Source organism: Lissotriton helveticus, chromosome 8 (genome assembly GCF_964261635.1).
Source record: "Lissotriton helveticus chromosome 8, aLisHel1.1, whole genome shotgun sequence".
Taxonomy (NCBI): Eukaryota; Metazoa; Chordata; class Amphibia; order Caudata; family Salamandridae; genus Lissotriton; species Lissotriton helveticus.
The window spans coordinates 294,429,837-294,446,236 of record NC_136069.1 but is presented as its reverse complement, the minus strand read 5'-3'; the positions used below and the strand labels follow the sequence as shown (position 1 = coordinate 294,446,236).

Here is a 16,400-nt window from a genome sequence, read left to right as displayed (position 1 = left end):
GTGCTTTCATCTTTGGATTATTGCAATGGACTATTTGTGAATGCTCAAGCTCGGGTGGTGGCCAAATTGCAACTAATCCAAAATGCAGCAGCAAGGTTACTGTCTGGCACCCCCAAATATAAACCCATTAAGCAGGTAATCAGGAGCTACCACTGGCTAACGGTAAGAAACCGGATCAGATTTAAAACCTTATGCCTGACTTTTAAGGCATTACATGGTCTTGGCCCGGTGTTTCTTAAACAGAAACTTACACTATATCACCCTAACAGATCACTTAGATCGGAACATCTTCTCCAGCTGACGGTCCCACGAACTAGGACCGTCTCTTGGGGTGATAGATGCTTCACAAACACAGCTGCTAGACTGTGGAACACGCTCCCGATCGCGATAAGGTCTACCCCCTCACTGTTTCAGTTTAGAAAATTACTGAAAACCTGGCTGTTCGACCAATAACCTTTCCAATAACTGCACTTTTTTTAATCTTGATAATGCTCCTACCGGGACAATGAGTTGAGTCATAGCGCCAAGACACCCACGGGTAAAAGTTGCGCTTTAAAAATTGTAAAAATAAATAAATAAATAAATAAATTGATATGGTGGTCAAAACTCGATTAGAGAGTGACCACAATCCCCTCTGTATGGCCCTCAAAGCAAATGTAGGGTCAAGGAAACCAAATATAGGAGAAGGTAAAACCACCCTAGATATAGTATCTTCAAACAACCAACGCCACATTAAATGGGGTAGACTCATTGAGAACTCTGAGAGACTAGAGGACTTTAAAAATGCCGTGTTGGAAGAGGTCGCTGAGATAAATACACATGTCAACAAGGAAAATTTCCCTGAAATTATGCTTGACGCTCATTCGACCTTTTTTACAAAGCTCCAGGGGTTTTTAAGAGGGAGAATAAAGTAGGATATGCACGGAGCAAAAAGCCCCCACAAGGATGGTATGATAAGTCCTGTAGAGAGGCCCGTGAGAACCTCAGCTTAGAACTCAGGAAAAAGAATACTTTAGGGGTGAGAAAAGCAAGAGATATTTACAGGAAGGTACAAAAAGTGGCCAAGTAAAAGTGGGATGAGGCCCAGTGGCGTGATTTGAAAACAGCCTGTGATACAAGGAACCAGAGCTATTTCTGGGCTCTGGTCAAATGGGAGAGAGGAGGGGTGGCCGAACCCCCACAAAATAATGTAGCCCAAAATCAATGGGTAGATTTTTTTAGACCCCAATATGCTTCTGCGCAAACCAATGACGAATATATTCTACCCCCCACAATCTTCTATAAACATCAGCTATTTACTATAAAAGAGGTTAGCATAGCATTGGATTGTGTGACCAGGGGTCGCGCCCCAGGAATCAATGCCATCCCAGCGGATGTGTTTCTAAGCGACCGCCCATCCTGGTGCCAGTATTTTGTGTGGTTAGCAAATTCTGTGGCTAGAGGCGCACCCATACCTCCCTCCTGGAAGGGTGCTGAAATTATCCCGGTTTTTTAAAAAGGAGATAAATCATTACCCAGTAACTACAGACCTATTAGTCTTATAGACTCGGCTCAAAAATGTATAGGTCGCTTAATACAAAATAAGTTACAAACCTGGATTGATGAAAATGACATTCTATCCCCATATCAAGCCGGGTTTCGCCCCTGTACAAGCTCAGTTGACCAGGTCTTTTTCTTTATAGCCCTGTACTGGAGAAACGTGTTACTTACTAATGGCACTCTCTACGCTGTGTTTGTAGATTTAAAATCAGCTTTTGATTTAGTACCCCGTTCCAAACTTTGGGGTGTGCTTGCGGAAGCTGGTTTGTCTCCGGAACTATTGACGTTAGTAGTGTATAGTGATACCTTCACATCAACTTTTTCTGGTTTTAAAAGTGACAGCTATGGCAGGAAAATCCTAGTCTTAAATTTGACAGGTTAGTCTTAAAATTTTGACAAGTCTGGCAGCAAAAAACTCTAGTCTTAAACTCCTGGCCGGAAATTTGACTGCTCTGGTGGGAAACCCTGGCCTTAAACAGTCCCAGGCCTTAAACAGGCCTGGTTTTAAAAGGGGGTGACATGTAGGGATATTCCCAAGAAGTAACAGGCTGCAAAACATGGGGTAGTTGTGTACATGTTTAAAAGTGCATAGGAAAGTGTGTGCATGTAGGCTGGAAATGTCTGTGCATGTTTAAAACTGAGGGTTGTAGACAGCTGCAGGCTAAACAGCTGCTGAACAGGCCTGAGTCCCCAACCCAGTGTGTGGGAGGTGTTTTTTTTATGTTTGAAAAAAAAGGGATCTTTTAAAATGTAGCTGTTGGGAAACCCATAGGGTGTTTTAAAAAGTACAAGCCATGTTCACTTTCCCAGGAAGGCTTGGGCCTGTTATAAAATAATAAACCACAGCCACCCTGAGCTTTGAGATGTTGAAAAAGACAGATGTCGTGTAGAGGCAAAGCTTCCCATGAGAACCTGAAACAGGATACCAACTGTTAGGATGTAATTCACACACCCCCAAAGCCCCTGGTCCCAAACTGGACAGGCTAGTCCCATTTTTGACAGCCTAGTCCCAAACTTGAAATGCTGGTAGGAATTTTGACAGGTTAGTCCCAAACTTGATATCCCTGGCAGGAAAGATGATGGGTGATGGGTTTAGTGCTGGGACGAGAGCCGGTTCCCGGGGGTCCCTACTTCCCAGGAGCAGGACCAAACAGCTTTAACATATGAGGCCCATTATAAAAGTGTCCAGAAGATTTAGATATGTTTGCTATGGCCCCAAGCACCCTACTCTTCCCAAGATAAGCCATGAGTGTAATTAACAGATGTATACAGCATAAACTGTACATGGATAGAAAAGAAGTTCCCATCCAAAGACCCCATGACATTGTTCTAAACCCCCTCAAGTCATAAAGGGTGTGGGGCTTCTAATTAGCATGCATGGACAGGTATAAAAAGGCCCCTTAAGGAACACTGCCAAACACCCATTCAAAACCTCTGGGAGCAACTGGCGTGGATTGCTTTTGCTGCACCTTGTGGACTCCTGCACCAGCAACCAAGTCAAGAAAACTTTGGGAGTGCCTGGACTGCTTTTGCTGTACCTTGTGGATTTCTGCACCAGAGACAACCCTTGGAACTTAAGGCAAGAATGGACCTGAGCAACTTCTCCCAAATTGAAGCCGCCTGTGACAGTTTAAGGAAGGTAAATAAAGCATGGCGCAAGGATGTATGTTTATGTGGTGTTAAAAGTATACAAAACTGTAGTTTTGAAAATGCTAAAGAGTACTTTGTAAACTGTTAATGTTTAAGGCGATGTGTTGTGTTTAATGTGAATAATGATGCCAATGAAGTTTTTTTACAAGACGTGAAATGTAATGTAAATGTATTTAAAATGAATAAAGGCTGTATTGAAGGCTTGAGTTTAAAGCTATGTGTGTAGGCAATTAATGTTAATAGGGGTGGTGTTGTGGGGGCTGGCGCAGAGTTTTGCAGGGTTTGTATTTAAGGGGCATAATGTTGTAGGCCTTAGGAGGGTACATGCAGAGGGGAACGTGTATTTTTACAAAGCATAGAAACATTTTACCAGGATGTTGTACATTTAATGCTAATAAATGTTAGAGGCTACTACTGCTTAGGGGTCCCAGAGCCAGCAAAATAAAATACACTGCATACAATTTAAAAATGAATAATGCATTATTGTACTCACCAAGCCATTGCTGCTCCTTGGGGGGTCCTGAGAGCCATGTATTTCTTTTTTTTTTTAAATAAGCCCTGTGTACAGTTGTCGAGGGGAGGCTCCTGGTGGGGCGCCATAGTCCTTTTGGGGTGTTCTGGTGTTGTGTTCCTGGTGTCCTCGTGGCTCCTGGGGCCTTTGGGCTGCTTCCTTTTTTTTATAATCAAAGGCCCCCGAGCCCGCTTTACCATGGCGCTGCTCGGGGGTGTTGTGGGGTAGGGGCTCTGTTGTCCGGTGGGGGCTCCGTGCCCCGAATGTTGATGAGGTCCTGTTTTTTTTTTTAAATAAGCCCCGAGCCCGCTTCTCCATGGCGCTGCTCGGGGCGAGGGTGCTGAGTTCCTGGTGTCCTCGTGGCTCCTGGGGCCTTTGGGCTGCTTCCTTTTTTTTATAATCAAAGGCCCCCGAGCCCGCTTTACCATGGCGCTGCTCGGGGGTGTTGTGGGGTAGGGGCTCTGTTGTCCGGTGGGGGCTCCGTGCCCCGAATGTTGATGAGGTCCTGTTTTTTTTTTTTTTAAATGCCCCCGAGCCCGCTTTACCATGGCGCTGCTCGGGGGTGTTGTGGGGTAGGGGCTCTGTTGTCCGGTGGGGGCTCCGTGCCCCGAATGCTGCTGATGTCCTGTTTTTTTCTTCAAAAATGCCCCCGAGCCCGCTTGTGTCTGGCGCTGCTCGGGGGTGTCGAGTTTGCCGCTTTTTTTCTTCAAAAATGCCCCCGAGCCCGCTTGTGTCTGGCGCTGCTCGGGGGTGTCGAGTTTGCTGCTTTTTAAAAAAAAAAATGCCCCCTGAGCCCGCTTGTGTCTGGCGCTGCTCGGGGGCTGCTGTGGTGTCTGGGGCTGGGCTCCGGTGCATGTATTCTAGGCCGTAGGGTCCAGGGGCATTTCCATGGAGCCCACGTGGATCCCTACGGCCCCGGGGCATGGCAGCATGGCGGCTGAGTGCTTCTCCGGCGACTGCAGTGTAGGTCCGCCCCCCTTCAATGATGTCACCAGTGCATCACTGAGGGGGCGGGCCTTCCCCTGCAGCTCCGGTGTGTATGTATTTTTTTTATTTTCATGCGTGAACTTTACCAGAAGGTGTCACAGCGCTTTACATATTACAGGCGGCACATAAAATATACAAACAGAAAAACATGCACACCGGGGCTGCTGTGCAAAGCATTTGTTTATTTATTTATTTTTTTTAATATTTTATATAGCGCGAACTTTACCCTAAGTTGTCAGAGCGCTTCACAAAAGGAACAGAAAATTACACGGGCGCAAATTACAAAAAAGCAAACGTTAAGTGACATGTGGTAAAAGTGACATTTGTGAGCAAAACAAAATACATGTGGTAGCAAGTGGTGCATTACATGAGACAAAAGTGTACAAATTACAAGCGCAAACGTTAAGTTATGGGAGGAAAAAAAGTGGCATGTGTGTAGGGTACAAGAGAAAACAAAGTGCAATTAGAGGCATAATACTGCAATATAAGGCGGACACTCAAGCTTAAGAATAAGCGATATGTAGGCAATTATGGAACTGGCACAAGTATCAAAAGCCTGCAAAATGTGAGAGGTATTAAATAAGGTGTTACAAGAGAAAAGTGGCGTGTACATGTTACAAAAGAGTGCCAAACACATATGCGCAATGGTTGCAAGGTAGGATGTTGGTGGTACATTAAGTCATTTACCCAGAAGCATAGGATACGGTGTAGGGTGCTTCTATTTTTTTTTAAATGTCTGCTAACGCTATCCCCAAGGGTGCATACCTATTACAATACAGGCTTTTTGCGGTGTACAGGCACCCCTTTTTTTTAAAATGATCGCCTAGCATGTCACAGATAGAGGTTTTTAAAAAATGTGTGTTGTTGCACCCACCCTTGTAAATGTATACCTGAATTCTTTGAAGTTGTGATACTAGTGTTTAAGAAAGGCGCTATTAAAACCGCTGCTTTTTTTGTTGTTGTTGTTTTAATACAGATGCAAGTCTCTGCAAAAGTAGCCGTTACCAATGTACCCCCGGCGCTGGACACCCCTGTAATAACTAGCAACGCCGTAGACTTGTCAGCCCCGCAGCCAGGTATATATATTTTAAGTAGTGTAGTTCTACGTAGTTTGTACAACAATCTCTCAGAAGTTCTCTTTTTTCTAATGTGGGTCTCATGTATGTATACTTTTACAGCTTATGATCCCGACCTACAGCAAGTTTTTGAAGATCTTATGGTGTTCCTCGAGGCTCAAGGAGCTCTGAACAGTGTGCAAAACACTTCAGTTCCTACATGTAATAAAAAGGCCCCTGGTATTTTAAACTGTCTAAGACGCTGGGAAGTTGGCGGGGTAGGCCACAGTCCTGACCCTGAGGGTGTATAGTGGGACTCCTCAGAAAGATGACTAAGGCAGGGTATTATTTTTTCTTTACAGACACCCCCACGTTATGCCCGAATGGCGTCGAGGTACAAGAGGCGGCGCGATGTTCAAAAGCAAGCCCTATGAAGAGGAAAGCTTTACCTTCTAAAGTGGGACCCCCGTCAAAGAAAGGAGTTGCAAAAAGACCTCTATCAGGTGTGTTTGTTACAAAGGGTGTGTAAAGTACTAGCGGTGTTACAGACTCTCAAGCAGAAGGGTACAACGACTTGTAGCAACGCCTATATAAAAAGGTGGCTGTGTAGAACTTAGGATTGTGCTGAGTGTATGTGTTCTTTTTATGCTTTCTCTAATATATATATTTTTTTTCTGTTTATATGTTAGAAGCGGCTCAGAAACATGCTGCTGAAGAGAGGTCGGCGCAGCCCTTAAGGGACATAACAACGACCGTCCAGAACAACAGCAGCGCTGCAAAAGGCGTGAGTAGGCGTGTACGCCATGAGAAACTCTCAACGTCCTACACACCAAACATGATGAACAATCCTCTACAACAATCTATTCTGCACAGGGGTGGGGTCAGCACCGGCGGAGTTTTTACAAGCACAGATAACACAGGGCAGGGTCTGTGTAAAACAGCTACAGAGGGTCTGAGCCCTCTCAGGGTATCAAAAGGGAAAGGTGTCTCAAACACTGCCTCCCTTAAGAAGAAACATAGGGACTCAGAGAACCTTCCCAACCCTTTAAAATGTGTGAAGTCCTCCAAGGTATTCACAGAACCCCAAACAGAACCCTTAAACCTAAAGAAGATGGCGCAGGTGCTCCCAGAGGTCCAGGCAAAGCCCTTAAGCCCTGAGAAGAAGAAGAAGCCTAGGACCCCTGAAGCCAAAGCTAAACCCTTAGACTTATCTGTAAAAAGGGATGCTAAGCCCTTGAATGAGGCCGAGACACCCATGAGTCCCAAGGAGGCGGTAGTTGTACCTGTGGATGTAGAAGAGATGGCGCCGCCACAGCCCCCTAAAACATCGCGCCTCTCAAGAAAACATCTGAAGCTAAAACCGGGGGTCCCTAAGCTACAGATAGCAGCGTCCCTCAGCAACCATAATGAAACGCTGGATCCACCCAACATCCTGAAACCCCAGACAGTACCAAATAAAATAACTGTACATGTAGAGGTGCACGCCCCTGAGCAGCCCCCAAAGCCGGTTGTAAGTGTTCAGGCACAGCCTAGGGTCTCAACGGGTAATAATACGCAACCCTTAGAAGGGCCTTCTATCGTGAACAGCCCCGCTCTTGAGGTGATGAGGGGGATGGTAGACAGCCTCGGTAGAACTCCAGAAGCGGTGTACCAGGGGTCTTTGAGCACAGAGGGTTTGGGGAACATGTCCTTACAAGCGTTGGATGGTAAGGTTATATAAAAGGGTGTAGTCTCCATCGTGGCAGCGGCTTTTAGCTTACACACCCTTCAGGGAGCTGGCCAACACCCAACTGTTAAATTTCTCAGGCCAGCCGCGCCATTTGACATATGCCTGGCTCTTAGCACCTGTACCTTTCCTTATCAGAACCTTTTCAACCCTATACACGCGGTTTGGATCATTGGGCACCTTTTGTAACTCTTCCTTGTAAAAGGATCCCGACACCGTTTCCCCATCGTAGTCCTTTAACCTGTAAATATACAGCCCTTTCTTAAGCTCCACACTTTCCACTATAAATATTTCATCACTAAAGGTCTGTTGGTAACCCTTTGTGAAAACTCCTTTCAGTTTTGAAATCCTGACGTGATCACCATTTTTAAAAACAGACTTCTTCACCTTTGTCCCGAAGTTAGGCCCATACACATTTCTCCAAACAGTTAACGAATTACTAGGTGTTACCTCTTCAGGGGCCATTTTGATGGTCCTATGATAACTGGCATTATATACAGCTAAAAAAGCCTGTAGAACATCCACGTATTTGTATGTATTGTTGGCCGTAAAATACCTCCACATCTTAGACTTTAAAGTTCTGTTAAACCTTTCTACAACCGCTGCTTTTACCTCCGTGTGTGTTACAAAATGTTGAACATTGTGCTGCTTTAATAATTTCTGAAATGACTTGTTTAAGAATTCTTTTCCTGCGTCTGTTTGTAGTTTTTGAGGAATACGTCCCTTATCGAAGATGGCTTTAAAAGCGTCCGTGACGCTAGCTCCACTTTTATCACGCAGCGCCTCTGCGTAAGCGTACTTGGACAACACATCTATGACTGTTAATATATAACAGGCGCCGTCGTTATGTTTTGTTATATCTTGAAGGCTGATTATGTCCGCTTGCCACTGATAGTCTATACACGCATTAACGATTGTAGGACGCCTCTTAAAACGTCTTCTGGCTGGTTTATGTAGTGAATACGCCTCCTCTCCTGATAACCATGTCTTCACAGCTTCTCTGCTTACCGACTCCTTTTCAGCCACAGCCCTTCTATATAGAGCTGCGCCGCTTCCAAAGCTGCCAACCCCTCTTGTATCATAATAAAGTTTTCTTAACAGGCCCTCCGACATGTTAGCAGTCATTACAGTACAGGAAATGAAAGACGCTTGTTTTGTGTAAGAACATTTTATTAAAAATAATGAGTATTACCAAATCACAAACAAAAGGGGTTTCATATCTTTTCACAGTATGCGTAGTAAGTACGGTTTAACACATATACGTTTTTTTGGGTGTAACATTCTACTACTTTAAATACAAGCTAGCACGTAACAATGCATCAGGTCTTATCTATTATAAAACAACTTTTGTGGTGCCAGGGCCACTACTTTTCTGCTTTTTAGATACACATTACACATGCGCCTTTCTATAAGTCTTTCTATCATTTTTCTGTCACAGCACGCACAGGCGTTTGGCATGCCTCTTAGTTTTGCGCAGGGGTCATTGGCATAGCGTATCTCCTTTACTGTCGCCGTCAAGATCTTCAACATGTTCGGGTGGACAAAATTATTTTCATCGCTCAGGCCGTGCACCACCCTTAGCAGCTTATACATCTTGTACGGATCAAGCAAACTACATATGTGCCGTATCATTCGGTCTCTGTATGATTCGGCTAGACACTTGTGCGCCCCCTGTTGAGGGTCCCTAATACGATGGCCGAAACACTTGTTGTAATAGTCCCGTTTGACGCATGCTCGTACAACTATAGCTGCGAAACCTTTAACACCAGCTATAGTGTCTCTGGGGAACCACGCCGTTGCTTTTACAAACTCGACGTTCTTAGAACCATCTTCACATTCCATGGGCAGAGGTGAACTCGGCTTTGTGGAACTTCCAGTCTGGTTTGCACAGCATGTACAGGACAGATTCAAGCTGCGACCTTTTGCAGTCTGCCCCTGGGCCTCAGTTCTTTTCAGTGTTTCATCCTAGGTTCAAAAGATAAATATTGACACCCCGTTAGCGGTAGAAAGACAACAAACTTTCATGTAAAAGGTCTACACCTAACATTTTTAAATTTTTTCTTTTTTAACTTACCCACACATTTTCACCGCCCTCTGCAGCGGCTCTGAAATCTTGAGAGTCGGTAATATCCATCGGTGATCCCTCATCTTCAACGCTTGTATCAGGCTGTTGCACAACTACCTTCGTAGGACTCATAGCCTTCTGAACATCCATGGTTTCATATATGTGCGTATTAGGAGGGGGCCTAGTTTGATTTTCTTTGTGCATTATGAAGTAAGTGCACCCCAGCGGTGCTGCTCTCTAGAGGGTCACAAACAAAAAAAGAAATATTAGCGTTTGCTAGTTGTAGAAAAAAAAAAGACATCCTTATGTAAATGGCTGCTCATAACATTTTTACTCACTTTCACATTTTCACAGCCCTCGGCGGCGGCTCTGCCGTCTTGAGAGTTGTTAATATCCTGCGAGGCCCCATCGGCCGCTGTTCTGACATCTTGAGAGTCGCTAATAACAGCTGATGCTCCCTCACCTTCCACGCTTGTATCAGGCTTTTGAACAGGGACATTCTCCGGAAAAAGACTCTTGTGAAAACCCACGTCTTCATAGACGGGTGTATTAGGCGGAACTTTGGTGTCTTCATCATCCTCCGCCTGCACGCGCATGCTTTGCTCAAGAGTCAAGTCGCCACTCGAACCCTCGCCAGAGCCGCTGCTGCTGTCGCTCTTAATCGGGGACACCGGGCACCTCCAATTCTTGAGACCGGGGGCGCTAAAGCGCTTAGCAAACCCACAGCCAAAAGCAGTAACGTCGCAACCCATATCCTTAGGTTCTTCTGATTGAGCATTCTCGTCCATTACCAAAGGGCTTATGGTTCTGTAATAGCTACTGATGGGGGGCTGTGAGCCACCAAACCAGTGTTTTCTCGCAAATGGGGTGTAGCTCTTCTTTTCTGCCATGGCGACCCTTCGCGTAGTCCAGCGGCTGCTTGCTATACCAGGCTCCTGACACAGGCTTATATGTATTCTAAGAAACCACAACCCCTAAAAGAGGCGTACACCTCTACACCATAACAGGGACACATGGCCTCAGGGCTGTTCCGCCACGCCTATGTCTCCAAAAACAACCCACCCCCTATGACTCATTTGCCCCCCTTCCGGGGCAGCTGCGCACCCTTGTCAACACTAGTGCCACTTGTCACTTGTTGCTGCCAACAGTTTAAGGCCAGGACTGTTTAAGGCCAGGGACTGTTTAAGACCAGGGTTTCCCGCCAGAGCTGTCAAATTTCCAGACAGAAGTTTAAGACTAGGCCTGTCACATTTTTTTAAGACCAGGCCTGTCAAATTTAAGACTAGGATTTTCCAGCCAGAGCTGTCACTTTTGCGGCCAGAAAAAGTTGATGTGAAGGTATCACTATACACTACTGACGTTACTTGTCCGCTTACATGAGAACAATTTCACGAGAATCAGGTGGGGTGCTCAGGGCGAGGTGACAGACACATTCCCCGTCGAACGAGGGGTGCGGCAGGGGTGTGTCATGGCACCAACATTATTCTCAATTTACATCAACGGGAATGTAGACCATCTTAGCCGTTCCCCCACTGATGCACCATTACTGGCTGGAGCTCGAGTACCCGTTCTCATGTTCGCGGACGACACGCTCATAGTGTCCCGGACACCAAGTGGGCTCCAGAAGGCAGTTAATGCCTTCGGAGAGTTTTGTAAAGTTCATGGACTTGAGATAAATACTTCTAAGACTAAGTTCATGTGCTTAAACCAGCGGAACACCTTCAGGGGTTCTATAAATTTCGATAGTATCCCATTGGAACAGGTTGAAGCTTTTTCATATTTGGGAATAAGCCTCCAAAATAATTTGAGCTGGAAAAAACATATAGACATGGCTGTATTAAAGTTTCATCAACTGGCTGGTGCAGTTGCTCTTAAACACAAAACCTCATTGACCAAGCCTATTACTCCTGCGCTAGAAATTTACAACATGAAGGTAGTCAGTGCTTCTTTATACGGTTCGGAACTATGGGGTTTCTCCAATATGGAAAAATTAACATTGGCGGAAAACAGTTTTTTCCGTCGTTTGACTGGGGTTCCCCAAAGCACTCCTACCGTAGCATTGACTTACGATCTGGGCAGGAAAAGGATTAAGGATCTAGCAAGGTTGCGTCGTTGCTATATTGGAGACGTTTAATGACTACACCAGAACTTGTGCATTTTGCAAATGCTTTAAAAGACATCACAAGGGCTGATCGTTTCCATTCGATCCTGTGGCTAAAAGAAATAAGAGCCCTGCTCAGCAAGTTGGAACTTGATTATTTATGGAACTCTTCCGATATCGAAAACTTTCCATCTAAGGCCATGTTAAAAAATATGTACTGGGAAATTATATGGTTATCTACCCAATGTATAGGTTCTAGCTCAAAATTAACTGCGTGCTATTTGGATATTAAATCTGTACCTTCTTGCAAATCTTATTGGGACATTATCGGAAAAACCATTTGATAGAAAACTGTATTTCCAATTCAGGATTGGGTCTTTACCAACAAAGGCGTTCACCTGTAAATGGTCGTCAAATACAGATGATAAATGTGCCAATTGTAAAAATTTGGTAGAGGATGTAGCCCATTTATTGTTTGTTTGCCCCTTGTATGCCATCCCACGACGTAAATGGATAAAACCAGTGTGCCTGAGCCTAGGAACACGCAGATGTATAGAGGCCTTAAGGATATTGGAAACAGACTGTACACCTTATTTGGCGATTGCTATTGCAAAGTTCCTAGGTTGGTCATGGATCATACGTATTCGTACTCTACAGCAGCTAGGCACAGTTTGAAGATATCATAGATATGGTGGAGTACTACATTTTAACGTTGCTAATTTCGTAACAACAGTGATATGTTTAATCAGTTTCTTAAAAGATGTTTTTTAACATTGTTATAGTATTTATTGTGTTATGTAAATATGGATGTAGAATTGCTTTTATGACTGTTGTCGAATAAAGCTTTGAAAATGAGTAAGGATGACTGGGTATAGTGCCATATCTTAAAGAAGAGGAAGACGAGGCCTACTTCGTGGAAGGTTAGCTAAGCTCCAATAATGGCTCCGTCGTGCATGCTAGTGGAAGAGGTGTGGCGCCGCGGCCAGGGCGACTGACGCTGGAATCTGGGGACCACGGTTCGATCCCCGGCTCCGGCGGCAGGTCAGCCCAGCACCATGTGACTCTGGGCAATAGCTCGCTTAATCTTCCCGACGGCCCCCCAGCGCATAGAGACCCTTACAGGTGATTGTGCGCTTTACAAATGTGGACTTTACTTTTTACTTTATTTCTACAGCATGCAGCTATGAATCGTCCTTTATCCTTGTAGGCAGTGGTCGATTCCCGGAATTCATTATATTTTCTGGCACACACACTTCGCTAGAATATATTCACTGGAAGCGTGAACAGTGGTGGACAATATATAGTCTCATCAGTATTTAAAACTGGTGTTGTGTCTCTTAGCACAGCATCTGTGATGGCTAATTTTCTTTTTCGACAATTTGTATCAGAAGGACTGATGCTCCCACGGCACACACAAATCCCCAGCGTGCATCACATGTTTTTAACATGCGTGCATGTAGTAGGCACGTAGATGCGTGCACTGCTGCAGAAAAGAAAGGCATCACTCGATCCATTCTCGCAAACAAATGTTGGCTCTGTTTCCCCCTCCCACACGCGCTAGGCCAACCTAAACGACGCGCCATCACCTCCCCCGCCTCCCAATCTTTCCCTTCTTCCCTATCGCTATTGGAAAGCGTTACTTCGAAGCACTGGTTCGGTAATTGTGGATTATTGGTAAAATTGGAGGAGCCGGAAGGGGTCATGTCATTTGGAGTTAAATGTCCCCGTCATATGGGGAGGCTCGTCTGTCCGCGCGCTCCTCCTCCTGGGCACCACTTCAGCCGGAGTCCTCGAGCTGCGCCTGATGTCAGGTATGAAGAATCCGCTGCCGTGTACCCGGGTGCCCAGCACATGGACCCCTCATACCTATGTGTACTCGCGCGCGGCCCTCCCACCCAGAGGCGTGCATTCAGTCCTTGGGTTTGCAAGCTCCTCCAGGCCCGAATTGTTTTCCTCCTCCTGCGTATCTTGGTCTCTCCTACGGGCTGAGGGGTCGGTCCTGAAGCGCTTCCGACGGGGCTGCGCCTGGACTGCAGAGATTGACATGGGACCACTCCTTGGAGCCCGGCGGGTCTGCCCAGCTCCACCTGCAGGGGTCCTCAGTCACCAGGGCCCACCCCCTTCAGCTCTGGATCTGCACCCCTGCTGCTGCAGGCTGCGTCGTCGCAGGCGTGAGCCACTCTTCCACCTCCAGCCAAGGGTGCAGCAGGTGCAGTGGCACCGGGGCCCACGGCACCCTGCTCTATTTTATCATTCAACCAGCAGCTAGGGAGGACATTCCCCCCCCCCCCCGGCTTGCACTAGGGCCCCAGACACACTGACTGCCTCCATGTCCCTCGTCCTTCAGGTGGATCCTCTCTAGCACTCGCCCTCTCCTCAGCAGGTCTGGGCCACCCCTCCTCGTGCGGTCCGGACGGCCCGCCCTCCTCCCTATTCCCCCTCGTCGGTGCTCTGCGCCCTCCTCTTTCAGGTGACCCCTTCATCAAGTGTCTGCACCCTGATCCTCCTGCAGGTCCGAACCCCGCCTCCTGCACGTGACCGCTCCTGCTCCGGGGAGGATCCTCCTGCAGGTAGCTCCTTCTCACCAGGCCGCCTGCGCCCTCCTCCTCCAGGTCTGCCCGCCCCTCCTCTGCGAGTCTCCGCCTCCCCCTCACGCTGCTCAGTGCTGAGATTAGCCACAGTGCTGCAGGGCTCTCGCTGTGCTCGCTGCTGCAGTGCCCGTTGCTGCAGTGCCCGTGTGTACTCTCTGCTGCAGGGCCCGTGTGTACTCGCTGCTGCAGTGCCCGTGTGTGCTCGCTGCTGCAGTGCCCGTGTGTGCTCTCTGCTGCAGTGCCCGTGTGTGCTCTCTGCTGCAGTGCCCGTGTGTGCTCGCTGCTGCAGTGCCCGTGTGTGCTCGCTGCTGCAGTGCCCGTGTGTGCTCGCTGCTGCGGCCGGCAGCACCTGCAGTGCTCGCCCTGCTGGACTCCCTCCCTCCTGCATGAAGCTCGCCCGCCTGCCTCTCTTCAGGGAGCCCCGTCCTCTCCTCGGCCCCCCGGACATGCCTCTGCAGTGACTCCGCGGCCTGTCCTGGGACCCCTCTCTTCATGGACGCGATGTCTCCGCAGCAGGACAGCGTGGGGCAGCAGGCACGTTCCGCCTCCCTCACCGGGGACAGCAACGTGCAGGCGCTGCCCGAGGGCAGGAAGGTAAGCGTGAGGGGTATGTGGGCGTGGGCAGGATGGCCAAACCCGGCGTCTGTCACTTTCATGATGTCTGCCTTTAAAATGGGCCTGCGTGTCTGTGGGTTTGCCTTGGAAGCGGTGACAACCATCTCGTGCTAGGCGATGCTCTGGCAGGGGGTACCATCTCTCGTGTGTGGTACCCGGGCAGCGCCGCATCATCTTATACGAGGGGGCACAGGCAGCGCGACATTCGCATGACTAGTGGTGCCCCTAGCGGGCGTGCAAGCTCCTTATCTTGGTGCCCTGGCAGGGCGTACACTCTCTTGCAGGAAGGCACATTGGCAGGTGTGAGTTTCCTCACATGAGGCTTTAATGGTAGTGGTACATTGCCTCACATGAGTGCGTAATGGCAGAGGCTCGTTCTCTCGCGTGAGGGTGCATGGGCAGGGGAACATTCAGTTGCACGAGGGTTGCTTAGCAGGTATAGATTCTCTCACATGGGGTTGCCTTGATTTATCTCACATGAGGGTGGCTTGCCAAAGGTACGTTCTCTCGGATTAGAGAGCCTGCCCTTGGCAGGGATACATCCCCCTCATTTGAGGGTGTAATGGTGGGTATATTCTTTCATGTAAGGATGTAATGGCAGGGATATATTCTATCACATGAGGGTATACTGGCAGGGTGCACCCTCTCACATGACGGAGTAATGGCAGAGGGACATTTTCACATGAGGGTGTAATGGCAGAGGTACATTGTCTCGCATGAGGGTGTAATGGCAGAGGTACATTGTCTCGCATGAGGGTGTAATGGCAGAGGTACATTGTCTCACATGCGGGTGTAATGGGCGGCAGAGTCTCACCTGAGGGTGTAATGGTGGGTATATTCTTTCATGTAAGGATGTAATGGCAGGGATATATTCTATCACATGAGTGTGTAATGGCAGAGGTACATTGTCTCACACGAGGATGTAATGGCGGGGTACAATCTCTCACATGCTGGTGTAATGGGCGGCAGAGTCTCACATGCGGGTGTAATGGGCAGCAGAGTCTCACATGAGGATGTAATGGCAGAGGCGCATTGTCTCACATGAGGGTGTAATGGTGGGGTACATTGTCTCACATGAGGTTGTAATGGTGGGGTACATTGTCTCACATGAGGGTGTAATGGCAGGGGTGCAGTCCCTGTCTTGGTGGTGCCCTGGCTGTCCTTCAGTGTGAAAAAGGTGCTCGTTGGTGGCGCTTGGCAGTAGGTACACTCTTGTAGACTGTTCCCTCTTGGGCGTATGGCCCTTACTGTGCATACACCTTCAGCTTGCGATGCGCTGGCGGTGGGCGCGCGCACCCGGGTGTGTTCTTGGGTCCGTGTAGCGGGCAGAGTCTGCACCGTGACCCATTGACACGCGTCCGCTGTATCCCGCCCGGCTTTGCTCGAGGCTGTTTCTGGGGCACTCTTTGCTACAGGCCGTCCTGAGCGGACCTGCGCTAGCGGTGAACCAAGACCCCTGCCATGCCTGAGGTGGGCGCATTCTTTTCCCTGGCAGTGCCCTTACAGTGGCCAGTCTGATCTTTGTCCTTGTGGGCAGACATTGGTGTTCCTTAGATGGGT

At 47.8% G+C, this 16,400-nt stretch overlaps 1 protein-coding gene across 1 annotated transcript in view; it reads left to right on the top strand.

The window, feature by feature from the left end:
* Positions 1-14,293: 14,293 nt before the first annotated feature.
* ARHGAP20 (Rho GTPase activating protein 20) overlaps positions 14,294-16,400 on the top strand; it is a 259,386-nt gene continuing 257,279 nt past the window's right edge. Inside the window, exon 1 of the mRNA XM_078657062.1 lies at positions 14,294-14,819. Coding sequence (XP_078513188.1) covers positions 14,718-14,819 — 102 coding nt within the window. The 5' untranslated portion in view covers positions 14,294-14,717. The remainder of the gene's footprint in view (positions 14,820-16,400) is intronic.